The following is a 27,567-nucleotide window of genomic DNA, read 5'->3' on the forward strand; positions in this document are numbered from 1 at the left end:
GGCTGCTGACGTGATCCACTGGAATGACACATTCCTTTAGTGGGTACTTCTATAGAGATTACAGTTTCTGTCAATGTTACCTGCATTGTTAAAAATAGAACTGTATCAAAAGAGAGAAAGAGACAGAGAGAGAAAGTAATTACTGTCCTTCAAGCAATAATATGGATATATTTTCCAATGAGAACTGTGAATGTCTCTCCATACTTAAAAAGTTACCACTTATAATTTTTCTGAAGCCAAAGTATTTTCTACCAAATTCTCTGTGCATTGGGAATTGTAGTATTGTCATGGTCTGGTCACATATGCATGCATTACAATAAAAAAGTTAAGGACTTATTTTATGGATTGTAAGTGATGGTATTTATTATAGTTAAGAATATGTACATAAGGGCCTGAGAGGCAGATAAGTGGATAAGGTGCTTTCCTTATGTATAGCCAACCTGGGTCCATCTCCAGCTCCCCAGATGGTCCCCTGAGAATCACCACACTGATCCCTGACCACAGGAGTAAACTCTGAGCACAGAGAAGGAGACACAGAGAAGTAAAACAGTGGTTATTTTAAATGGAAAGAAAACCATATATTTTACTAAATAATCTTTGATGAAAAAAAGTTATAATAGAATTCTTCCCAGATAACTATAACATTTTCTCCTGTATCTTATATCTTAAATATAAATCATAAATATGATCATTTGTACAGCTCTGATTCTTTAAAATTCTAATATTTTAATTCCATTTTCAAATGTTTATGAATTTAGTTCATTATGAGTAGTGTACTTGTAATTATCATGCACTCTATGACTCACACTTTTTTGTATAGCTTTAGAATAAAATGTTGAGGATAGTTTGAATTTCTGGATTTAATGGAAATTAATCATTTTATTTGTAACGCTAAAGTCTCTATGTGGACTTTATTCATTAGCGAATAATGACAAAACATTTAAAAAAGTAGAAACCACATTCCCAAACTGACAGAATATTAAGGGCTCTAGGTTTAGGCCTGTGTTATGGGATCAAAGTGACTAAATTCAAACTGTAGTTCCTATTCCATCTTACTCAGAAGTTATCCGAGAGAAGTTTGCTGATCTCCCAGGTCCTCGTGTTCCTGACTATATAGAGGAGTCACTATCCATACCAGCCTCACACAGTTGACGGGATTAAATGAGAACATTAGAGTGAAATTCATAGTGCTTTTTGCTGGAATACAGTAAGAAGCCAACAAATAATTAACATTATTCTCTGAATATTTCTCCCCTGTTTTAAGTATGACATAGTGACTGTGTCATAACCAGTTCAATAAAATCTGGGAATGCAGAAACCACCATCTCTACCATCACAGTGTTTTAGTGTTGTTATTGTAGTTTTTAGTTTGCCTTTGGGAAGTATTTGTAGATAACTGTGAGTTTAAAGCAATGCCATATTTTTAAGTTTGCTAATACTTCTCAGTTTCTCTAATAAATGGACTTGATTCAGACTATATCACCCTCTTTAATTCTCACCCCCAAAAGTCCTGGTAACTATAACAAGTACTAACATGTTTGTATTGGATTTCTGATATGCTCCTGGACTCAGGACATGAGACTTTAAATCTTGTCCCTGGACCTCTCCCACAAATATTGTCTGTAATACAGCATGCATCAATCTGGGTAGACAAAGTCATAAGATATCATTAATTTTCTCAACAGTTTTGTGTAGGGGACAAAGAGGCAGTACATTTTCTTTGATTCAATCTCTGGCACTATATATGTACCCTGAGAACCACAAGGTGTGACCCTCACCCAAAATAACAAGATCAAAAACTTAAGTCTTCTTGAAAATCAGAAATATTAAAAGATTTATAAATGTGCAAAATGTTGAAATGAGAGTATTTAAAGGTAGTTATAAAATGTGGGGGGAAATGTCATCTCTAATGTGGTTAGGCAGAGATTTGAACATTAAACATGTCCATAGAGGAAACAAATCTGTATGCCAGATTTGAGACTATGAAATTCAGGAGAAAAATATAGAAGATTTGTGAATTTCAACTTTTTACAAAATATAAGCTAGTAGTAATAGCTTATATTTTCTCTGAGTCTCTCCTCATGCACTTTCACTTAAGATTATGTCGATGCTTATCTTAACTCCTTTCTACGAGATATTTTCTCTCCCATTTTCACCCACTAACATTAGAGACTTGAGTATGCTCATTGGTTAAGTTGTACAAATAAAATATGAACAAAGGAAATGAGCTGTATGAAAATGTTTTCCTTTTTTCTATATGGTTACCTCTAACTTATTATAAAACTGTTGAATCAGATTATAATGTTCCTTTTATCAGAAGTTTTCATTCACAATTGGTGAGTAAATAATGTTTTGATTTTTAGTGAACCATGTGTTCTATATCACATGTTCAGATCTTATATAAAATGACTAGTTGACTCTTATCTGTGAGAAATAGGTAACATGTGAATATTCACAAATTCCACTTTGTTCATAATTCACATTAATTCAACTACTAAGTATTTAGATGCACATAGTGTCTGTTACACTCTGAAGTGAGACCAATTAACAAGTAATGTACATGTCTTAGCTTTGGTAGATCTGTAAATAGCAAAGAATAAAGAGGACTTTGTATCTGTGAGAATAATTAAATGAATTTGGCATTTACATTCATAAGGTGTGATGTATGAAGCACAGATGAAAGACAAAAATCCAGTTCATGGGAAGAAAAAATTTCCAGTGGAAGGGACTTTAACTGAAAACAGAAAGAAAATGAATTAGGTCCTTCAGATATAGAAGACAATTATTAAACTTCTTCCATAAATTATATTTATAAAACCATAGAGATTGAACAGGGATTATGGCATTTGGCTCTGCCCAACTCTTCCCTAGTCCCTGAGATCTTGTGGTAGTAGCTCTTAAGTGTCACAGGGTGTGATCCAAATCTTCCGTGAAGAATATCTACTTGTTTTTGAACTAGGTAAGTTGGAGTGAGGAAGTGGGATGAGCTCTAAATAGTAGAGAAAATGGGATAGAATATCAGAGATCAAAAAACTCTAATAGACTTATTATGAATTGACCAGCAATGCATTAATTGGCCAATGCAAAGCAACAATTGAGTATTTTCTGGAAATTGATTTTTTTTTAATCAGAAGATTTTTAGATCTTCTATTTGTCACTCACCTAAAGAGCAGTTCAGAAAGGATTATTCCCAGCTGAATACACAAATTAAAGAGACTTGTGTATCTAACTCAAACAAAAGGAGCCACTGGAAAAATGTCCCTTCTTGGACCGCCCAACTAAACAAAAAAGTGTCATAGAAGTGACTTTTAAATAAATGACTTGCTACCCAAACATTAGAAACAAAAGGAATCAAGAGGAATAATAACTTGTGATTACTTATAAAAATTTTTGTCTTATGAATCAAATGGAAGTTTGGAAATCTAGCCTGTTTTTGATTGTAGGCAGAATAACAAAAATAATCCAAGTGATATTATTCTTGTTCCTACCGTTGGCCAATGGTGCTCATGAATTGAGTTCGTTCTGAAGCAGTTAAACTTCATAGTAAAAAGTATCTTGCTATGTATAATGATGTAGGTTTGCTTATTTCAAAAACATACTTTTGAAACCATTCCCTTGTTCAATAAACTGATTTAGTGAAGGAAATGTAATTTTATTTGTTCATTTTACAAATATGGAGCCATTGCTATTTGCCAAGTGGTGAGTTAAGTTCCCTTATCTCTCAGCAAGCATGTCAGACAGTAATTCAGACAGTATTTTTCAGTTATTTCTATAAAAACATTTTAAAAACTTTAATATGGTGACATGGAAGGGTGTTTTCATTAGTTTAAGCACATAAAATAAAAATAATTATATAAACACATACCTGAAGTAAGAAAACAGCATGAAGAATGTCCTTCCTGTTAACAAAGGTTTAAATACATGCTTCCGGTTTCCATGGCAGCCCAGCAAAACAAAAAATAAGTCATAGAAGTGACTTTTTAAATGAATGACTTGCTACCCAAACAATAGAAACGAGACGAATCAAGAGAAATAATGACTTGTGTTTACTTATGAAAAATATTTTACAATTTAGCAGATAATTTAAAGCAGAAGGAACATTATTAAAGAAAAAAGTTGCAACATTTGCTTTCCTTTAAAAAATATTTTCTACCAGATAAAGATTACTGTTACAATTAAAAAATTTTATGTAAAAATTTGACAAACATAAACAATGTAAATATAAACATGTTTACACAAACAATGCATATTTTTTATTCCACTAACTTGTACATGCAAAACTCATTAAAATGATTATTTTATGGACTGTATCATAACAGAAAATTTTAAAAAACACCTAAAAAATGCTGCTACATAGACCCTTTTCTGTGTAGTTATTTAGTGCATTTATCAGAAATTGCCTTTAATACCATAAGAAAGAAAAAACTATTAAATTTTTCAATGGGAACAAATAGAGAAAATAAAGGTTTTCATACCTCAAAGCCAGTTTCCAAAGGAACTCTGTGGGTGATCTCATATGTTTTCTGAGTATTTACCCTGACCTCCTGGAAGAAAGAGAAAAAAGGAAAAACAGAAAGAAAGAATGATGGAGAGAAGGAAGAAACAGAGATAAAAACAGGGAAAGGAAGATATTGTGAGAAAAATTTACTGATCTTGTTGTTTTACTTCACAGAATGATTCAATACCTCAAGAAGATTTCACTCCAGAAGTATACAGAGTGTTCCTGAACAACCTTTGCCCTCGACCTGAAATTGATAACATCTTTTCTGAATTGTAAGAGAACGTTTTAATCCACTTGTTTTTCAGCTTTTAGTGGTCCTTACAGTATCTGGGGAGGACTTAATCTTTTCATACACCATAGCACAACGGTAGGGCATTTGCTTTGCACACGGCCCACCCGGGTTTGATTCCTCCACCCCTCTCGGAGAGCCCGGCAAGCTGCTGGGAGAATCTCGACCGCACTGCAGAGCCTGGCAAGCTACCCTGTGGAGTTTTCGATATGCCAAAAACAGTAACAAGTCTCACAATGGAGATGTTACTGGCACCTGCTGGAGCAAATCGATGAGTAACGGGATGACAGTGACAGTGATAGTGAATGCAGGGCTTCTGCATGGTTGGTTGAGATAATCCTGCATCTCTCACTGCTGAGCTGAGGTGCAATCACTACTTGTATTGAGTGAAGTTTCCTGTGATTTGTTACTGGATGTATTTGAATATAGTATTTGTTTTTGTATCCTCAGGATGCTCATTGAGTCTTGAAGATTATGAACAGGGCAGGATCTTGTGTGAGAGGAGATAAATCATATTTCAGTAAAAAACGATGAAGTGGAACCAGTCATTTTGTCTTTCTGAACTGCATTAATGAAATTAAAAGTTTGTATTGCTAAGAAAACCCCATGGCAAGAAAAGTATTTACTTTTAAGTTAGAATTTATATGGACATTGCTTATAGAATATAAGGGGAGAGAGAGAGAGAGAGAGAGAGAGAGAGAGAGAGAGAGAGAGAGAGAGAAGAGAGAGACAAGAACTAAAGCACCGAGAATGCTGGAAATGTTGGAAAATAGCAATTTACCTCTTGCTATATTGAAACCTATGTGGTGACTGGAAAGCAAATTAAAATTAATTTTAAAAAGATAAGGATGTCTTTGTATAAAGATAAGCACAATGCTTCTGAGAATGCTCACTTTGCAATGTTAATTGCCATTAATGTATTGTCGTGCCATGTTGCTGACAGAATTGAACTAGGAAGATTAGTTGATTCACATTATATTGGAGAACTACTATATTGAAGTCTTGATAAAGAATACTTCAAAACCATAAATTGTGGACCAGAGAGGTATTTCAGCAGGCTAGAGTCCAAGCTTTACATACAGGAGGCTTAAGTTTGATCCCTAGCATTGCAGACTATATGTCCCCTAGCACTTATATGAATGACCTCAAAGCAGCAAGCCATGAGTAGATTTTAAGCTCTGCTAGGTATGGCCCAAAATCAAAAAGGGAGGGGAAAGGGATAAAATTTTAAAGAGAAAATATCTCTTGGCACCAGAGATATAGTAGAGGATTTAAGATGCTTGACTTGTACAGCAACCCTGTGGGGTTTTTTTTAATTTTTTTTTATTTTAATGAATCACTGTGAGATACAGTTACAGACTTACAAGTTTGCATGGTTAAATTTCCATCACACAATGTTCAGGTACCCATTCCTCCGTTTGTGCCCATTATCCAACCACCAGTGTTCCCAGTATCCCTCCTGCCACCCCCATCCCTCCCCACCCCCTTGCCTCCATGGCAGGCACATTCTCTCTCTCTCTCTCTCTCTCTCTCTCTCTCTCTCTCTCTCTCTCTCTCTCTCTCTCTCTCTCTCTCTGTCTCCTTCAGGTGTTATGGTTTGCAATACAGGTACTAAGTGGCCATTCTGTTTGTCCATAGTCTACCATCCTGAGAAACCCCTCCAACCATCATTTACTTAGTGGTCCCTTCTCCATCCCAGCTGCCTTTTACCCCAGCACATGAGATCAACTTCCAAGCCATGGAGTGTTCCTCCTGGCCCTTATCTGTACTATCCTTAGGTGTTAGTCTCCTATTATGTTACTTTATATATATCCCAGAAATGAGTGCAGTCATTCTATGTCTGTCCCTCTCTTTCTGACTCATTTCACTTAGCATGGTACTCTCCATGTTGATCCACTTGTATGAGTATTTCATGATTTCATCTTTTCTAACAGCTACATATTCTTCCATTGTGTATATATACCAAAGTTTCTTTAACCATCATTGGTTCTCAGGTACTTGGGTTTTCTACAGATTCTGGCTATTGCAAATACTGCTGTAATAAGCATACAAGTGCAGATGCAACCCTGTTTTAATCCCCAGTCTCACACATGATCTCTCACTGCCAGAAGTTACTCTTGAGTGCAGAGCCAAAGAGTAAGCCCAAAGAACAGCTGTTTTGTCCAAGAATGAGCGAGCGAGCGAGCGAGCGAGCGAGAGAGAGAGAGAGAGAGAGAGAGAGAGAGAGAGAGAGGGAGGGAGAGAGGGAGAGGAAGAGAGAGAGATAGAAGAGAGAAGAAATTACAGAAAAAGAGAAATATGCCCAAACAGTTTTCTGCTTTGTTAGGCTGTTTCGTTAGGATTTATTTGTTAATTAGTAATGAAGTGAAAAGATAGGAAGATATGATGAACTTTCGTTTGAAGTTCATTGTACGTCTATGGCCATTAGAATGGTGGATCTATTGAAACAAGATGCGGTGTTCCTACAATGAATTTGTGTTTGGTACTGAAGAATTTGTTAAAGAGTGGAGGGGATTGTGAAAATATTTGTAGTCCATGGAAATAAAGAGCAGCTGTGATCGAGGAGTACAATATTATTAAGACTTATTTAAGATAGGAAATTTAATACTGAGGGCTCTAACTGGGGTGACAGGATTTTTTTCTCCCTACAACTAAGCGCAATATATGAATGAGATCTTATAGAAAAGAATTCTCTGGATTTTTTAAATTATTGGGTTTTTTTTTTTTTTAATTATTTTATTTTTTTTTTATTGTGGAAAGTTACAAATTTACAAAGTTTTCAGGTTTAAATCTCAGTTATACAATGCTCGAATACCCATCCCTTCACCAGTGCTCATATTCCATGGGTTTTTAAGTTATTTAAAAGAATAACTTCTGGATTTTTCACTCTTTTCAGTGGTGCCAAAAGTAAACCATATCTTACCGTCGATCAGATGATGGATTTTATCAACCTTAAGCAACGAGATCCCAGGCTCAATGAAATACTTTACCCACCTTTAAAGCAAGAACAAGTGCAAGTTTTGATCGAGAAATATGAACCCAACGAAAGCCTTGCCAAAAAAGGTCAGTCCATTTGGCTGTACACAACAGAGAAGTTGTTGTTTCTGATTGTAATTGTGTCATACTCTGCTAAATGGCAGCACCAAAGAAAACTTAGGTCTGTTTTCGACATTTCTATGCCTGCTTTACATTTCTGCCTTAAGTCGATATTTATTACATCAGAGGTAGTTTTTCTTTTAATTTAGTGTGTAATTTTTGTTATTGTTTATGTATACATATATATTAATGTCTGATCACATTGTCTATCCATAAATTTTCTCAGTGGCTGAATGCATCTTTTTCAGACAAAAAAAATCACTACTTTAAACCTCTGTTGGATTTATGTATAGAAACTCCATAAAGTGACAGATTATCCTAAATCTCTACAACCAAGGAAAATATTCAGTTCATTGAGCCCTTATCTCATTCATAGCATTGGTGAAATTTTTATTTGGGCAAAAGAAGGTTGACTTATGTTAAAAATTTTGAACAAAATATTACAGCCAAAAAATTGGTACTAGAATTATATCTCTAATTTGTCTGGAAGCTATTAAGAAATTATCATAATTATTATTTTGTACAAATGTTTTGTAAAAATTCAGTACTAAAATTGGATGAAATATCCATACTGTCAAAAAGATCTAAATACTTTCTGTTTTAATGGTCTACATGGTAATGTGTGTATATATGTGTGTGTGTGTGTGTGTGTGTGTGTGATATGTGTTTGTGTATATATCACTGTCACTGTCATCCCATTGCTCATTGATTTGCTTGAGCGGGTGCCAGTAACGTTTCCATTGTGAGACTTGTTACTGTTTTTGGCATATCGAATACACTACGGGTAGTTTACCAGCCTCTGCCGTGTGGGCAAGATACTCTCGGTAGCTTGCTGGGCTCTCCCAGAGGGGCAGAGGAATAGAACCCGGGTCGGCCATGTGCAAGGTGAACGCCCTACCTGCTGTGCTATTGCTCCAGCCCTGTGTGTGTGTGTGTATATGTATATATATCATATGTGTTAATTGCCTGTGTGATATGTATGATACACACACATATGTTTTAAGGCAGGATAGAATCAGCAGGTTGTTAACAGAAATATGATTGCCAAGAAAGGTCACTGTAGTAATGACCACAAGTTATTCAACAAGGGTATCTATCATTTTAGGTGACATGTTTTTTTGTTTATTTGTTTGTTTTGGAGCTACATCAGGTGGTTCTCAGGGCTTACTCCAGGCTTTGCACCCAGATTACTGCTGGCAATTATCAGAGGACCATATGGGGTGCCAGAGATTGAACTCAGGTTAACCCTGTACAAGCCCAGATGACATGGGCTTGTAAGATCAGCTCTAAGGGGGCCAGAGCTAAGGGTATGCTTTCCCTGCTAGAGTCCCAGGTTTGATCTCTGCAATACATGGTTCTCCATGTACCACTGGGTGTCACCTTCTCCACAAAGAAAACAAAATGTTGTGGCTGGAGTGATAGTCCAGCGGATAGGGTGTTTGCCTTGTGTGAGGCTGACCCAGGTTCGATCCCTAGTATCCCATATGTTTCCCCAAGCATCATCAGGGATGATTCCTGAACAGGAGTAACCCTTGAGCATCACCAGGTGTGACCCAAAAAGCAAAAAAAAAAAACCAAATGGAAAGCAAAATGGTGCTGAGGATTAAACCCATTATTTTGCACATGTGAGGGGTGTGCTCTAACCCTTTATTAAACTATTTTCTCAGCCCTGCCTTTGTTGTTGTTCTCATTCTTATATTATCAGTCCTGGTTCTCCATCTTATTTACAAATTACATACAACTGAACTCCCTAGTGCAGCAAAGATGGAATTTCTCCTTATCATTAAGCAGAGAAGAAATTCCTTGAAGATTGTGTATCAGTAGGTTGACAGTTCCCTTCTAGCTTCAATTTACACAAAAATGATTGTGTTGTAACAAATCTTTCCAAAAGCAGTTAACCTAGATGTTATGCTAGAAAAACAATGAAAGCAGACACTTCAAAATCTAAACTTTGCCTTTTCTCCTTCCTTCACACAATAATGCTAAAGGCCCGTGTTGCAAGTGACATTTGATGTGTCCATACAACATGCTTTGATGACTTCAATAAAGTAGATCAAAAAGAAGTCTTCATTATGTATTATTTTTAAAATTCTACAGTCGTAGAAAAAAAAGCATTGAGTCTAATGTAAATGGAGGTGATGTCTCTTAGTTTCTATCAGAGTATCCTGTACCATTTAAATTTTTTTCTTAGTACCACTTTAGAGTTGAATAGATATGAATCACAGTAATAGATGAATCACAGTAACAGATGTATCACAGTAGCCATTCAAAAACCAGATATATTTAAGATAGCAACTTAAAACTTTATTTCTATAAATTATAATGCTACTTAGAATGAACCTCTGTGTCAGCTTTAAGGTGATTTTTTTTTAATCATAGAATTCATTTTTCAACCCCAAAAACTTCACTAAGAAAGCAAATGTGAGATAATTTACATGTGATCATTTTGTTTGCTGCTTTGGCATTATAGATGTGAACAAAGTGGCCTAGAGAAGATTATTTTGTTGTATTTCCTGTAATTTCATAGTCAAAGAATCCTAATTGTAAAAGCTTTATTTTCAGGACTAAAAGATTATGTTTGACCTCAATGCCTCAGTAATGAAAACTCTAATTTTTCCCCAGAGTTGAATTTTTTTAAATTTCACTTTTCAAAAATTCATATCATTGTATGATTCCATTTAGGAACTCCTTTTTGTATCGATCACCTTTGTTTAGATACCTATAAGAAAATAAAACAAGTACAAGTTTTATAAGTATTATCTGATTTCAGTACAAAGATAGCTATGCAAAATAACCAAATTTGGGGGGATTGGAACTATAGTGCAGCGGATGTGGCACTTGCTTTGCTTGAAGTAGAAATGGTTTCAATTACTGGGGCCCCAAATGGTCCCCAAGCAACACCAGGAGTGACCACTGAGTGAAGAGCCAAGAGTAAGCCCAGTGTACTTCTGGGTGTGACCCAGAAACAAACCAAAAATTAGGTTTCACTATATATGTATTTTCAAAAACTGCACTGTAGCACTATTATCCCATTGTTCATTGATTTGTTCAAGCCGGCACCAGTAACATTTCCATTGTAAGACTTGTTGTTATTGTTTTTGGCATATTGAATACTCCACGGGTAGCTTGCCAGGCTCTGCCATGCAAGAGGGATACTCTCGGTAGCTTGCCGGGCTCTCAGACAGGGATGAAGAAATTGATTTTTCAAAAACAACTATTATAATTTTTAAAAATATTAAATCAAGACCTTAAGACCAAACGACTTGCCGAAAAATCTCATAACAAAACAGCTTCAACAGTAGAGCTTTTAGCTTTCAGTTAACAAAGCTTTCAGATACTCTTTGATTGGTGGACTCATAAGAAAATATGTATAGAAGTTTAACAATGCATTGTCATTTTCCTTCTCTATGGCTTCTATTTAACTTGTTTCTCAACTATGCAATGGTATTAAATTAATCTAAAAATTCAATCTCATTGAATTTTTGAGAAAAAAATTTTCAGAGGCTGAAGAGATAGTACAGTGGGTAGGATACTGTACTTACTCAGAAGTAATTCCTGAGTGCAAATTCAGAAGTAACCCCTGAACATCACTGGATGTTGCCCAAAATCAAACAAACAAACAAAAAACTTTTTGAATACTGCCTATAGTTGATAAAATTCTGAGAATAAGATACATACCTAAATTACTTATATAACATCCATAATATACAAAGTCTTCGGTGTGAGAAGTTATTTTATTTAACAGTGTCTAGCAAATAAATGATACACATAGTTGAAAATGTCAATGTGTAATTTGCATAAAGTTTTTATAAATATTACATAAAGGTAACTTAAAACTTTAAAACATACTAGAGGATATCGGATGGAGCGATAGCGCAGTGGTAGGGCATTTGCCTTTCATGCGGCCAACCCGGGTTCGATTTCTCTGTCCCTCTTGGACATCCCGGCAAGCTACTGAGAGTATCTCGCCTGCATGGCAGAGGCTGGCAAGCTACCCATAGTGTATTTGATATGCCAAAAACAGTAACAGCAAGTCTCACAATGGACATGTTACTGGTGCCCACTCGAGCAAATCGATGAGCAACGGGATGATAGTGACAGTGACAGTGACTAGAGGATATGTGGGATATAAATAAATTTTGTAGGGGAATATCAAATGCTCCAGTTGCAATACAAATGAAGACCAGGAGAACTGGTCTTTAGTAGCTTTTCAGCTTGCAATGGAGTGGGTTTTTATGGGGATAAGTTAGAGAAGAAAATAGTAAGACAGTGGTGCAGGCGAAAAGTTCCTGCCACAGAGGCAGTCTGGGGGGGGAGTGAAGGGGGCAGGAGAAAAACTAGGACATTGGTGAAGGTCAGTGGACACTAGTAAAGGGATTGGTGTTAGAATAATGTATGCCTGAAATTCAGTCATAAATACCTTTGTAACTTTGTGATTCATAGTGATTCAATAAGAAAAAATAATATTAGAGGAAAATGGGAGCAGAGTAGAAGGTATGGGTCAAATATGGTGTAAGATGCCAGTGAAACATTAATGGTCATTACAGGGATCCCTAAACACATATAGAAATGTTGATCATAAAGTTCTTGAATACAGTATACCAATGACAAATGAAGTGTGCATGTGTGTATGCTGCAAAGATTTCAATAGAGCTAAAAGCCCAAATGCAAAAAGACTATAAGTGCACACAATAAATTGAAGTATAAAGTGAAAGTCCTAAGAAAATAAAGAAAATAATGAGGTTAAAAAATAAATTGGATAACAGTGAGATACATAGCTACCAAGTTGTTCATGATTGGGTTTCAGTCATAGAATGTTCCAACACCCTTACCTCCACCAGTGTTATTTCCCACAACCAACATCCCCATCCCCCCCCCCCCACCCAGGACAGACAGCTCTCCCTCCTTCCCTCCCCCCCCTCTCTCTTATGAAATAATGAACTTAGATGTGTTGTTAGGATGCTCACCACATTTCCATCCTTGAATTTCCATTTCTGGAAATGCATGTCTTGGTGATAAATAAACAAAAGATTTCTGTGTAGTGTAAGGGCAAGTGTTCACAACTCTGAATTTCACGAAGAGGGAATTTGCATCCTGTACAGAAGATACTATTCTCAAGGGAATTTGTTTTATTTTTACCATTAAAAGTCACACATTGAAAAAGGACCTGGCCTCAGCAAATATTTCTGTCTTGCTGTGATCTTTGTACTCAGGCTTAAATTTGTGTAACACAGGAATAGACAACTCTCATTCTTCCAAATAAACAGTTCATGAATATCAAATTTGAAAGATGAATATCTACCGAACAAGTTTTTTAATTGTTTTTAACATGTTTTTTTTATTTTTTATTAAAGAACTGTGATTTACGTTATTGATGGTTAAATTTTAGGCATATTATATTTCAACACCAGTCCCACCACTAGTGTCAATTTCCCTCCCACAGTGTTCCCTATATTGCCCCCACCCCATCCCCACCTGTCAACTTGACAAGTACACTACAAAGTTCCAGTGGTTGCAACTTTTACCTCATGTTTTCAGTGTTGTTGAGTCTGTGTTTTGGAGATATGGCTATACCACTTTTCCATATCATCATAGAACTGTAGCCCTGACTTAAATTCTTTAAAAGAAAAGCAGTGACAAAAGTTGGCATGAAGGTCAAAGTAGCGTTCATTGGTACCTTTGGTAATAGACGGCCTTTAGATCCTGCTAATAACCACAGAAAAGAAAGATGAACTTTGGTTAAATAAATTTTCAAGCCAAAGGTAAAGAGTGGAGTGGGTTCATAGTTTTATTCGTCTGTGAAGAGCAGGTGCTCAATAATATTTCTGAATGACTGAATTAACATAATAACTTAAAATGTTAACAGATGTTTTAAATGATATTTTATGTCATCAGTTCTTAAAATTGTCTACAAAAGTCTCTCTTTTTCCACTTAAATCATAAAAATAAAACTATGTAATATCTTTGAGATTTGATCATTAGCCATTCAATTAATCATTTAGTAGTTCAAATGAGCTCCAAATTAAAAATTACAAACATATTTAATAGCAGCAAACCGGAGAGAAGCTTAGGAACAGCAAGCAGTTTTACTTGAAATAGGCATAAGAAGGGGCTGGAGCGATAGCACAGTGCGTAGGGCATTTGCTCTTGCACACGGCCGACATGGGTTCGATTCCCAGCATCCCATATGGTCCCCTGAGCACCACCAGGAGTAAATCCTGAGAGCAAAGCCAGGAGTAACCCCTGTGCATCGCCAGGTTTGACCCAAAAATAAAAAAAAAAGACCCAAGAAGGACCAGGGAAATAGCACAAGTAGTCAAAAAACATGCCTAGCGTGTGCAAGACCCTGAGTTCAGTTCTTAGTATCACTTGGTGAATCATGAAGATCTGAAGCACTGACAGTTTATAGCAAGTCTCTTTGGCCAAACCTGAGCACTGAACCATTAGACTTTCACAATAGGGAGCAAGCCTGAGCACCCCAGGCTTCATTGTGGCTATTTCTTATAATAAAATTGAAAATAGACTGAAGCTAATAATTGCTTCAGTAATATAATCTACTTTTATTTTCAGTATTATCTAAAAACACTCATAAATTTAGTTATATTATTACCACTGGCAGCAGGAAGCTGTTCTAGGGAGTACTTTCAAGGGAGCACTGACTTTAGGACTCATGTACTTCTAGTATTAGTAAAACTCATTCAACTGAAAAATAACACTATACTCAAGCAGAAACACAGAAAGGAATCTACTAATACATGTAAGCAAAGGGTTAAAGAGTTAGTATTTTTAGAAATAACTATATTTGCTTACGAATGATGTTATCAAGAATCCTGTCTCTTTACAAGTCCATTTATAACTAAGTCTAAACATTAAATAAGATAAATTTTTTAAAAAGGAGAAAGACTTGTGTAATTGCACATTATTTAAAAGGCATTAAATTAACATCAAGATTTGTAAAGCACTCACAAAGCTCAGTAATACCAAAAAACAATAAGCTTACCAAAAAATGAGGAGAAGAGATTAATAACACTACCATGTCAATGAGCATATGAAAATCACCATGTAGTATCAGAAAGACACAAATCAAAACAAAAATAAAGTATTACCTCCCAGCAGTAGAAATACATATATCAAGAAAACTGGAAATAACAAATGTTGGCTAGGATGTGGCAAAAAAGTACTTCCATTCACTGTTGGTGGGAATATCACCTTCTTCTGTTGAAAACTTTGTGGAGATTTCTCCAAAAAGGACGAGTGGAGCTTCCATTTGACTCATATCCCATTTCAAGGCATCCCCACTGAATCCAAAGCATCTGACCCCAATTTATTCACAGCACAGCACTTTTTGTCCCCTGAGGACCTCCAGAAGTCCTTCCTAAGTACAGAGCCAGGAGTAAGTCTGGTCACTGCTAAATATGCCACCACCACCTCTCTCCCCCTCCCAAAATTAAAAATTATAGAAAATGAAAGGATTTCCAGGGCTCATGTGATACAGTATTATGAAGAAAAAATATGTAAAGATGTGGATGCCTGAACCCCATCAGGATTGATTTCTGAGTACAGAGCCAGGAAGAAACTACAAGTATTGGATGGGTTTTCAAAAGTGGGTGTATAAGGATATAAAAATAATGAATAGAAAAATCGTCATCATCATCATCATCATCATCATTATCATCATCTGGTTGATGGTCAGTTTTCCTCGAGCGGTCTCAGTAATGTCTCCATTTGTCCTAGCCCTGAGATTTTAGAAGCCTTTCTTTACTCGTCCTTCCCAATGGTGCCGCATTGGAGGCTCTTTTAGGGTCGGGGAATGAGACCCATCATTGTTACTGGTGTTGGCATATGAATACACCATGGGGAGCTTGCCAGGCTCTCTCATGCGGACAGAAAACTCTAGGTAGCTTGCCAGGTTCTTGGAGAGGGACGACTAGGCTATAAGATGTCCTGTGGCTGCAAAGAGGCCACACTTTTCCCGGAGCTTGGTTTTATATTCTCCGTTGATGTTGGCCGTTGATGGCATTACATGGCACTGGGGGAAGTTTCTGGCTGTGACCTCCTAGCTACTGGAAAATGAATAGAAATAACAAAATACAAATTATTAAAGCAGTGAACATTGATAGATCTAAAATATTCTGAGAAGTTGGGGTGCAGAAATAAAGGTAATGTAAAAAGATAATGTAAAAAATCATAATAGATAATAAAGAGTTATCTTTTTTAGCTTTTGTTATTTTCTCTATACTTGCTATAATTCTAGTTCAGGCAGCAACACCAATAGCAGCGCCAAGTTTACCACCCACCAATCTCAGTCTATTGAGATCTTTTTTACTCTATATTCCATGAAAATTCGCAGAAATCTAAACCTAGTTTGTCACCCAAGACCTCTCCTGAACTAGCATCTGAAGCAGAATGGCCTCCAGGATGCAAAGTAGCTATTAGACAGATTTAGGTCACTTGAATCCTTTGTCAAAGATCTAATTTAAGTATCCCTTGTGTTTGTTTTTTTTTTTTTTCTGGAAAATACGGAATAATCACTATGCAGATAAAAACTAAACATCTTTCCAAAATGGAGTCAAAAACCAATTTATCATTGGGGCCAGAAAGATTGTACCATGGGTATTTCTTGCATGCAACCAACCCGAGTTCAATTCCTGGCATCCCATATAGTTCCCATAGCATCACCAGGAGAAATTCCTGAGTGTAGAGCCAGGAGTAACCCCTTAGCATTGTCAGGTGTAGCCCCAAAACAAAGGAAGATTTACCATCACTTCTAACATCTTAAAAGCCATTTTACCTCTTTGACGAGTTCTTCCCTCTAATTTTTCTCATCTTTGAAACAATTAGCTGAGAGATTTGGTAGGATAATTAAATCTTACTAATGATAAGAAGGGTGTACATATTAATTGTTGCCCACGAAACCTTTGTTAACCTGAACTAACAAAGTGATAATTGGCATTCACACCAAATTAGTTCAAACCATGTCTAGGCCTACAAGTGAAATTCTAACCCACAGGCAGAAGCCTTCCAGAATCATCGACTGGTTCCATAGAATCTAACAACTGGTTTCCATAGCAGTGACTTTTAAACTTGTCCTTGATATGGTAACCTTTGTAATTGTCTTTGTCTCTTCACACGAAGAGTCACAAGAAGGTTAATGTATAGGAAGAATCTTTAAAATCACTAGTTTTGCCTTATTCTGTTTCAACTCCTGCCCCATCTGACAAAGTGCCTCTGAAGGAACTTCTGACAAAACCGCAGGAGATTCAGAAGGTTCAGCTTTTAAAAGCACTCATGTAGAAGAAGCATTGACTGCTTTAAAGATCTGCTTTACAATTAAAGCGGCATTTGTTTAAATATTTTTATATGAATTACCTGTGTAGAAATACTAGAAATAAAAGAATAGAAATGCATGAATGGAACCAAATCAAACAAGATAGATTTTCTTCCCCAAAGACAAAGATAGATGACAGCTCTATGACAAAACCACTTATTCTCACTTCTCAATTAAATTTCTCCACTAAGAAAACTGAGGTAGAGTCATTCTAGAACCTTATTGATTAGGATTTCAGTTGAGTTGTTCCTATTGACTTTTCAGCCTTTGTGGCAGGTCACAGGAGAATGACATGATCATCTATAAGTATATCCAAGCTCCTCTTAACCCTGTGTTTTGTGAGTCTGTGGATTTCCTGGAAGTATTTGAGATTGATTATCCATGTAAAATGCCATGTTTCAGAGTAGCCATTAGGATACAATTGCTTACTAGTTAACTTCATAACTTCCTCTGTTTTTTCTTCTTTTATTGCTTTTCTTCCCCTCTCGGGAGGAATTGGGTCAGAGGAGAGATGAGGAAAGAAGAAAATGGCTCGAGAGTCCTGTTTTTTGTTTTTTCTCCTACAGTCTCCCTTTTAGTGACCTTAAAGTCTGCTCCAAGCACAGCTCTAGCCAGAAAGTGACAACTATGTCTAGTCATAACTGAAACTTCCTTTCTCAGAAAATAGCCAGGCAGGAAAAATATAAATAGTAAAAACAAAATCAGATTTCTGTCCCAAACGGTGGAGAAACTGGCTTGGTAGCTTAAGTCACCCCATGTCTGGGTTGTATTGAAAAACCTTTTGTCTCATGGGACTTCGCTTTCCTGAGGTACCTTGCCATTTCATATAAGCTATGGGACACATCACTGGGATTAAGCTGATTTTACCTAGATGCAATCTCCCGTCACAACCGACCATTAAAAATTGCTGATTAGTAAACATATCCCTATCTCAGCAAGGACCAAAGGGATCATGACTCAGCAAGAGACACAATGGTGAGAAGGTTGTACTGTGATGTAGAAAGACTGCAAAGTGATGACATTTGACCCCTAATGTCTGCATTATCCAGGATTTAGTTTCTTTAATAGTTGATTTTACATCCCCTAATTGGGACAGAGGGCTGGAGCGATAGCACAGTGGTAGGGCATTCGCCTTTCACGAGGCCAACCCGTGTTCAATTTCTCCGTCCCTCTTGGAGAGCCCAGCAAGCTACCATGAGTATCCCGCATGGCAGAGCCTGGCAAGCAACCCATGGTGTATTGGATATGCCAAACACAGTAACAATAAGTCTCACCATGAGAGACGTTATGGTGCCTGCTCAAACAAATGGATGAACAACAGGATGACAGTGACAGTGACAGTGACATCCACATTAGCAATAAAAATAATAAAATACTTAGGACAAACAATTGGAATGGGACAGAATCAAATTGAATACTGAGATCATCAGCTCCATGGGAAGTAAACCATGACAACAGGAAGTCAGATGAGGTCAGGTGGGAACCATCTCCCTAACTCTAAACAGAGTTTAAAACAATGGGTGAAATGTGTCAGAAAGCTGAAGGAGCTAACAGTTTTATTAATTGATAATAGAGATTCTAGGAGTTATCTTAACTGTGAACTGCTATGATCCCTAGAACTCAGATTGTGAAAGCAAAATAACCTGCAGAATAAAGATAACATTGTTTTAAGAGGAAGCTTTAACTGCTGGTGATTGACAAATTCTACCTTCTCACCTAATATCAAATGCCAACGTTTTTATGAATGCTGCTGTTTGTCTTTGTTGGGGTTTCTCCAGAAGCTGGCTCCAAGAAACTCATTCAGGTATACAGAGGTTAGCTGAATGTGGAAGTAAGGCAAGCCAATAAACTTTGGAGCACCAAGTTGCCAGCATGCATGACTAGAGCTCAGTCCTGAGGGAAACTCTAGAAGCCAGTATAGAACACACAACTAAGTTCGCAACAACAGTGATCATTTAAAAATACTCTTGGGAACATTAATCCACTGCCAGCCTGTTCAACATAAGATAAGTTGTCAGACAAAGAAATGAATATCTCTATTTGTCCGGCCTTGACTCCTGGGACACCCAAAATAGTCAGTCACATGTCATTGTCAAATAAAACAATATTCACCTTGTTTAAGAGAATATGAAAAGTGTTGCATCCAACTCTGCAACTATAACAAGGATATCCTGTGGTGGAGAGATAAATATGGAACCTGATAGAATGCTTCTTTATTCTAACACATACCTGTTGCAGCCACACAGATATTTAATCTGACAAATATGCATCACTTACCCAACTTAAGAACTACAAAGAAGTGGGAGGAAAATCAAGATAGTCTTCATTCTTAAGGGTACTATCAGTTGGAGAGGAAATGGAATATAGAAACAAATTACTTTACAAGACAGAATGTGATAGATCTCTATCCATTACCTAAAAAATATTTAATTTTTTTTGTTGTTGTTTTTGGGTCATGCCCAGCAATGCACAGGAATTACTCATGGCTCCGCACTCAGGAATTACTCCTAGCAGTGCTCAGGGGACAATATGGGATGCTGGGAATCGAACCCAGGTTGGCTGCATGCAAGGCAAATGCCCTACCCATTGTGCTATCGCTCCAGCCCCTAGAAAATATCTATTGAGTGATATTGGTGGATGGCAAGGGGCTATTAACCATATTTGGCAGTGCTCAGGGCTGACTCTTGGCTCTATGCTCAGGGGCCACTCCTAGCAGTAATCGAGGGACTATATGTTCTGATGAAGATAGAGCTGGATCTGCAGCATGAAAGGCAGATACCTTAACCTCTGCATTATCTCCTTGTCCTTAAGTATTCATAAAGAATACTTAAAGTATATACATATATATACTTATATATGCAACTATATATACAACTTATATATTTAAGTATATACAACTATATGCAACTATATATACAACTTATATATATAAGTATATATATATATATATATATATATTTCCTAATACATAAAGTATTAGGAACGCTTGAAGGAAATAGGAGGTTTTATTTATTGTGCTACTAAGAAGAGTCAGGATTTGCTTCAGCTTTTGATCTTCTAATTATTATCTATTATTCTCAAAACAGATTTGTTTGTGACCACACCCAGCAATGCCTGGGGTCCACTCTCAGCTCTGTGTTCAGGGGTCTTTCCCATGGCACTCAGAGGACCACATGGTACTGAGAACTGAACCCAAGTCGCTTGCACTCTCGGTCCTTGGAGCTAATGCTCTGATACCTCAGAACAAAAATTTGAGTCAATGTTATTTGTCTCATTTTAAAATGAAAAGTGAGATTTTTGAATGGTAAAATAATTGAGCGTGTTTGAAAATGAATTACTGAGAAGACAGAAGAGGAGTAAAGTCTCAGAGAAGCCTAGATGCTGCTCTTGGTTCATTCAATTATTTAATCAGGACACATCTTTTTGAGCATTACGGCCCACGTTCACTCTTGAACTGGATTTAATTGTTGAGATTGCGACTTCATACTGCAACAAGTGAATATGTTTCAGCACACCCACCACCAATTCTAGTGTTATTTCCACTCTTGATTTGACCCTCTCTGTCCTTTCCTCCCACCTCCCTTCTGGTAACAACTATAATTTTTGCACATTCTGAGTATTTTTTTTTGCTTTAATTATTTATATTCCCCATAGATGAGATACCATCCGGTAATTATATTTCACCTCAAGTTCCATCCATGTTGTTGCAAAATGCAAGATTTTTGTCATAAAAAAGACAGCTGAATGATATTCATTAAGTGTTTATACTATTTGGGCAGACTAGAGAGATTGAAAATTGGGTAGGGTACAGTGGGTAGGGCATTTGCCTTGCACGAGGCTGACTCAGGTCTGATTCCTCCGTCCCTCTTGGAGAGCTCGGCATGCTACTGAGAGTATACTGCCAACATGGTGGAGCCTGGCATGCTACCCATGGTGTATTCGATATGCCAAAAACAAGTCTCACAATGAAGACTTTCCTGGTGCCCACTCAAGCAAATCGATTAGCAACAGGATGACAGTGATACAGTGATACTGGCCTTGCAAGTGAACAACCTGGGTTCAATACCCAGCATCTGATGTAGTCCCCTGAGTCCTACCAGGAGTTATCCCTAAGCACAGAGACAGGAGTAAGTCCTGAGCACAATCAGGTGTGTCCTCCCCCCCAAAAAAAATAAGCAAACAAAAAACAAAAGCAAAGTGTGTGTATACCACCTTCTGACCCAGTCCTTTATTGATGAAGATTTGAATATGTTCAAAATAAATCTTTAGCTATTGTGAGAAATGTTGCTGTGAACATAGGGATGCAAATAGGTTTTCTAATTATGTTCTTTTTAGCATTATTTAGATAAATGCCTAATGGGACTCTGGTTCAAGTGATATTTTTGTTTTTAAGGTATGTCTGTGCTGCTTTCCACAGAGGTTGACTAATTTACATTCCCATTAGCAGGGCACAAGAGTCTCTTTTTCTATACCCTCCCCAACACAAGTTGGTTCTGGTCTTTTTAATGTAGACCATTCACACAGGTGGAAATTGATAGCTCATTATTTGTATTTCTCTTGACAAATAAAGTTGAGCCTTTTTCTTTGTCTGTATTTTCTTTTTTGAGATTATCTATTCCAACCATCTTGAAAGATTTTGAAAAGGAAAGTAATACTGGATCTTTATTTCAGGAATATTGCAGACAGGAGGGCTGGATGGGGAATGGACTAGAATCAGGTGACATTTTAGGCACTGAAAAATAGTATGCACTGAGTTCATCAGAAGGCATTTTGATGAGTCACTTCTGTGTCAGTCTTTATGTTTGATGCTGAAAGAGATGTAAGACACATGAAGGTCTTGCCCTTTGGGAGCCAAGGTCCAGCTTGACAAAGAAATGTGACATTCTGATGAATGGATCTAGAAGACTTTTGTCTCTTCTATATTATGTTCAGAAACCACTGTGGAACATCTCCTCAGACCACTGTGACAGTACACTTATAAATGTAACAACCTTGTTTCTTCCTCTGAAAACTTCTAAGAATAAATGTTTAACTCATATTTACACAAATTTAGAGAAAAAACTGCAAGCCTGTATTTTAGAGTCAAGTTCTAATCTGGATTCTGTCCTTATCTAACCATATCAACTTAAAAAAACCGGATTAATCTTCTTGGGTTCAAAGTTTGTTTATCTATTATGTTACGTAATAAAACTTTGTCTGATTCACCAAAGATCATAGTGGGGAGTAAAAAAGAATGCAGATGTGAGATATTTTGTAAAAGGGAAGTGCTAAATCAAAGTTAGGTGTTATTCTTAAAAGCTTTCACACAAAAACACTTCAACGAGTTAAACTCAACACAAGGAAAACTGTAGGCACACAGGGAACTGTGGCAGCTGAAAAAAGGGATTAGTCAGCTTAGGCCTTTGAGAACTCTTGCCATTTAGTAGATATTTTCTCATGATATCTTGGTTTAGCATTTTTACACAGTTACTATGATATTGGAAATTTTGCAATCAAGAGAGAATAAGGATAAATTATATGTTCTAAGATAAAATGGCAATGCATAAAAATTTATTTGACATAGATTCCAGGATTGAAAAAGAAACTGATAAAGTAGTAAAGAAACCTACAATATTCATAAATTCTATAAAGTTGGTATGTTTGTGTGGTAACTCATGTATTTATAGAGCAAGTTTTCAAGTTTAATAGGAGAGTTAATGCCCACATAAAGATAATTAAAACAGGAACATTTGTTTTTGAAGAAATGCAAATACATTTTGGTGCAGGATATTAAAAACATCTGTACTCACTTTCTCTTAACTGATCTAGCAGAACCCACATAAGAGTCATAGACCAGGAATAAATATGTCAGGAAGATAGCTTCTCAGTGCTTGGAAGTGATTTACAAAAGTGTTGAGTTATTGAGCCAGTAGTAGCATTCCAGAATATCCTGTATCATTACATTAAGAGTAGGGATTAAAGTTGACAAATGAACTATCAACCACCTGACCCTTATGACACCCAAACAGTACACTTTCAGATATTTCCTAATAGGCTTTTGGTTCCATCAAATGTGGCCATATTAGCTGGCAGACTCATTGTCCTGTTTGTCCATTTTCAATTGTTTGATGACTTTATGTGGATTTATAAGCCTTCTCTCTTTAAAGGAATAATTTATAAATATTTTTCCATGATTTGGGTGCTTGTAAAGATGTCACTTTCATTTCATTTTCATGTCATGACTCTCTCTTTTTTTGAGTCAAACTATATTGTTTTGCAAAACCCACAAAACACAAAACAAAGTCACATCCTTTGTGTAGCATCTCTATGTTGGTATAATAATTGGCATAACAAACTAGACTTACAGATTAAGGGCATGAACATGCTAGAGGAAGCCTTTAAATTACTTGCAGAGATTAGAGTGTAAATTGAAAATAATTTAGGCCTTGACAGACGCTTCTAAATCAAAGAGTTTGGGAAATGGAAAATAATTTTAGACCTTTATAGACAGAACTTAAAGCAAACATAAAACGAAGGGTCAATCTCACACCTCTGCCAGATGGGTCTTTTGTCCTGCCTGTATCCAGTTTCTCTTAGCAGAAAGATTAAGTTAACACATTTTTAGTGAGGTAAGTAAATCGAGGGGAGAAAACTCTTATTTTATCCCATTCAGAGTTATTTTTAGAACTATTACAGTGAGCTCAGATTGAAACCAACTACCACAGAGGGAAAACCTTCTCTTTGCACCATCCATGCCAGAGCAGTTGTATGTTGTATGGCTCAACATCACCAATTGCACTGACCACCATCTGTCTTCTCTGCTATGGCATGGACTCCTGGTTTCTCTGTCACACTAGGTACTCTTTTGACTTCACATGAGTTGCTTACCTTTCATCTTCAAACCACTCCATTGAAAAATGGGAATTAAAAGTGACTTCTCTCAGGTTTGCCTTCTCAAACTATATTCTCCCTTGAACATATGGTATGCTTCCCTGTTTCTTTGCTTACAGCTCTCTCTCCAGGCCCTGTTCTCCCTTGAACACATCTTGTTACTTGCTTGCTTTTTCCACTCTGGAGAAGACCATATACACTCTATAACATTCTCCCCTCACGTCTAAGTAAATTGTTCTCAATAAAAGCTGTTTTGTTTCACTACAAAACTAAACTACCTCTCTCTGGGGCTAGAGTGACAGCACAGCGGGTAGGGCGTTTGCCTTGCACTCGGCTGACGCGGGTTCAATTCCAAGCATCCCATATGGTGCCCCAAGCACCGATGGGAGTAATTCCTGAGTGTAGAGCCAGGAATAACCCCTGTGCATCACCGGGTATTGTAGGATAACATAGCCTCACGTAGTTTAGGTTTATTTGGTTACTCCTGTTACAGTGCTCCTATTCCTCTTTGTTTATTTGTAGCTTCTTTCTTAGTGTTCTGTTGACTTGTAAATAATGTTTTTCTCTTCTCCTTGAGTCCTTTTCATAGTTTATTCAGAGCAAGTCCTTTTTGTATGGACACAGGAAGACTTAACAAACGCTATGCTTTTGTAACCTGGGAGTCATTTGACTCTACATGATATTTTCCTCCAGGGCATCTGTTCTCTTGACCTAAGCCTCAGCTGCCCTTATTTCCTAGCACCCCCAAAGCACGGTCCCGACGTGGGACAAGAAGGACCCAGGGCAAGCGGTGAGTTGTGTGCTACCCTGGCATCGAGATGGGCCTGGCCAAAGTGCCTAATGCTTAACTATAAATTAAGAGCTTGATCATGGACAAATGTTGTCATGATCCAAACAGTGATAACTAGATTCGGACCCTGCTAGGGTGAGGAATGATTAATCTGGCCTGAGTGCTGTGGTCTGAGCCTGTGGCAAGATGTTGCCAGGAGAGCTGCCTTGCAAGCCTCCATGTATCCCTTGCTATGTCCATACAAAAATAACTAGTATTAAGATGTTAATAAATTCCTGGACTAAGGAAAAGAAAAAAACCTTAAGAGTGAGGAAGGGCTTTGGAGTGCCCTGCCCTCAGGAAGGGCTTTCTTATGTTGATTTGGCTACCTGGCTGGTTGTAGCCTAGAGGGCAAGGTGGGAGAGACAGGGAGGAGGAGAGAGAAGCCAGGGAGAAGCAGCAGTAGATCCAGAGAGAGGCGGGAGCTGGGAGTGCGGGAGATGAGAAAGATTGAAGATTGAATAAACGGTAACTAATCAGCAACCAGCTTGGTCCTCGTTCTTCCTTCGCCTGTCCTTGACCACCGGCCGTCCCGATCCAGTCCACACACTGCGGTTCCAGAGCACCGAACGCGGGTGGTGAGACAGAGCCGCCCGGAGAGCCTGCGAGTGCACTCGCCCCTCGGCGAGCTTTAGTTTTTTAGTTGAAAAGAAAAAAAAAAGTAAACTCCCTCTCTCTCATAAGATTTCTTTTTTTTTTCTCATAAGATTTCTGTAAGTAAAACATGTCCAGTAATCAGATAATAATAACTCTTCCTCTGATGACGATGATGATGATAAACATTATCATGATTACTATTTACTCTCTCCTACTACTAGGTTATGAGTATCTGGATAGTTTAGTGACGAATGGTGAGGAGCACAAAGCCTGATAACTCGGGTTCAAAGCCCAGTTTGTCCATTTAGTTGCTATGTGACATTAGGCAAACTGTTTGCCATGAGTTCTGTATCTAAAAAACAAATGTAAAGGCAGTAAGCGCTTCATAGACTTGTTAGAAGAATGTAATGAGATATTATTTGCATATAGTACGAAGTATATTCCAACTTGTTAAATGATATACTGGAAATAGATTAAGCTCATGAAACTTTCCAAAGCCTGACTCATTCACTTTTTTCCTTTCCTATTCTGCTTGTGCTTTTACAATGTATTTCCTTTTAACTCAGAAGCCATAAGTTTTCTTTTATAAAAGACTGTGCTTGTAAACACGGTTAGCTACATTTTCTTTCCTTAGACATTCATGGCATTTTTTCTCTTACGCTCTTTCCGGCTGCTGAGTTATGTCTGCTTTTAGGACTAACTCAGGTGCAGATCCTTCTCCGTACTTTGAAGCCAGGATGGGGTCATTTTCACTGTAACCATTACTGTTTGTTTGTTGTTTTTTTTTTTAAAAAAAAAAGGTTAAAAAATATATACTGAACAGGAAAGAACCATTTTGGGGAACTTTCAAGGCACATTAACATTTCTATTTGGAGTTAGGCTTCCCACCATTTCCTGCTATGCTTTTTCTTCTGATCAGAGAATTGGTATAAAGCATCTTGAGAGAGTAAGGGACTGAGGACTCATCACCAAACTAAAAAGTTTCAGTGTAAGTTCAGGATTGGCTTGTGTTATCTGACCTTAGCAAAAATCACTTTCATATGTTTCTGGGTAGAAGAGAAATTACCTGAGAACTTTCATATACACTTTCATATATTCATATATAATGCTTAGTTATGAATTATAAAATAAATTCCATCATGACTGAACACAGAAGTAAAAAGAAGAAGGTAATAACTTACCATAATAAATTGCAAAAAAAAAAACAACTCTTGGATTGGTTTGCCATGTTCTGAATCATCGTAGTTTTCTTCTGATCTATCCAGTGCCTTTAGACTGCAGTACTGTTGCATTAGATCTCTAGCTAGTGACAGTGCAGAGAGTGCGTTAAACAAAGAACAAACAAACAACCTGTTCAATTACGCAGGAACTCTTGGTTGAGATTCCGTTTCCGTGATTCTTCTTTAGACTAGGGGGCTGGGTGGGGGGATCAAACCAGCAATGCTCAGGGTATACTCCTGGCTTTACGCTCAGGATCACTTCTGGGAGGGCCCAAGGGACTGACTATATTTGGTACCAGGAATTGAACCCAGGTGGGCTACATGCAAGGCAAGCATCCTGTCCACTGTGCTGTCTCTCCAGCCACATTCCTAGCCACTTTGTCTGACCATCATGGTACCATCGAAGAATACTGGGCCTGGACCACTGGTTCTAATCCACGCACCCTCATTGCATTTCTCTCATGTTTTGGTCACCATTCTTTTTACAATATCATTTACAGCTGAATTCAGAATTGGCATTTTGAGTTCTCTATAGTACAGAATAATCTAAGGGTTTTCATTGCCAAGATGATAAAACAACTCATGATAGGAGTGGGGGATATTGCTCAAAGAGATGTCAGGGCCCCATATTTATCCCAAGAACCACCTGGTCCCCCAAACACTGCCAGGGTGGCTTTGGTGTTCCTTAGCACCACTGTTTCCAAGCAACGTCTCTTTTTGGGGCTTGAGCATTAAATTATCTGTCCTATTTTACCAAGCATATTGTTAGCAGCCCTCAGATCCTTAAGCATTGCTTAGGAGTCCCTGCCAGAAAAATAAAAACAAGGATTTATTAAA

General features: G+C 37.3%; 1 protein-coding gene across 3 annotated transcripts in view; it reads left to right on the forward strand.

Moving 5' to 3' along the window:
- PLCB1 (phospholipase C beta 1) overlaps window positions 1-27,567 on the forward strand; it is a 797,636-nt gene that overhangs the window by 536,504 nt on the left and 233,565 nt on the right. For all 3 annotated transcript variants that reach the window (XM_055133540.1, XM_055133538.1, XM_055133539.1), the window contains 2 exons: window positions 4,673-4,773; window positions 7,687-7,853. In XM_055133540.1, the coding sequence (XP_054989515.1) occupies window positions 4,673-4,773; window positions 7,687-7,853 (268 nt within the window). The remainder of the gene's footprint in view (window positions 1-4,672; window positions 4,774-7,686; window positions 7,854-27,567) is intronic.

This window comes from Sorex araneus, chromosome 3 (genome assembly GCF_027595985.1).
Source record: "Sorex araneus isolate mSorAra2 chromosome 3, mSorAra2.pri, whole genome shotgun sequence".
In the NCBI taxonomy this organism is placed as follows: Eukaryota; Metazoa; Chordata; class Mammalia; order Eulipotyphla; family Soricidae; genus Sorex; species Sorex araneus.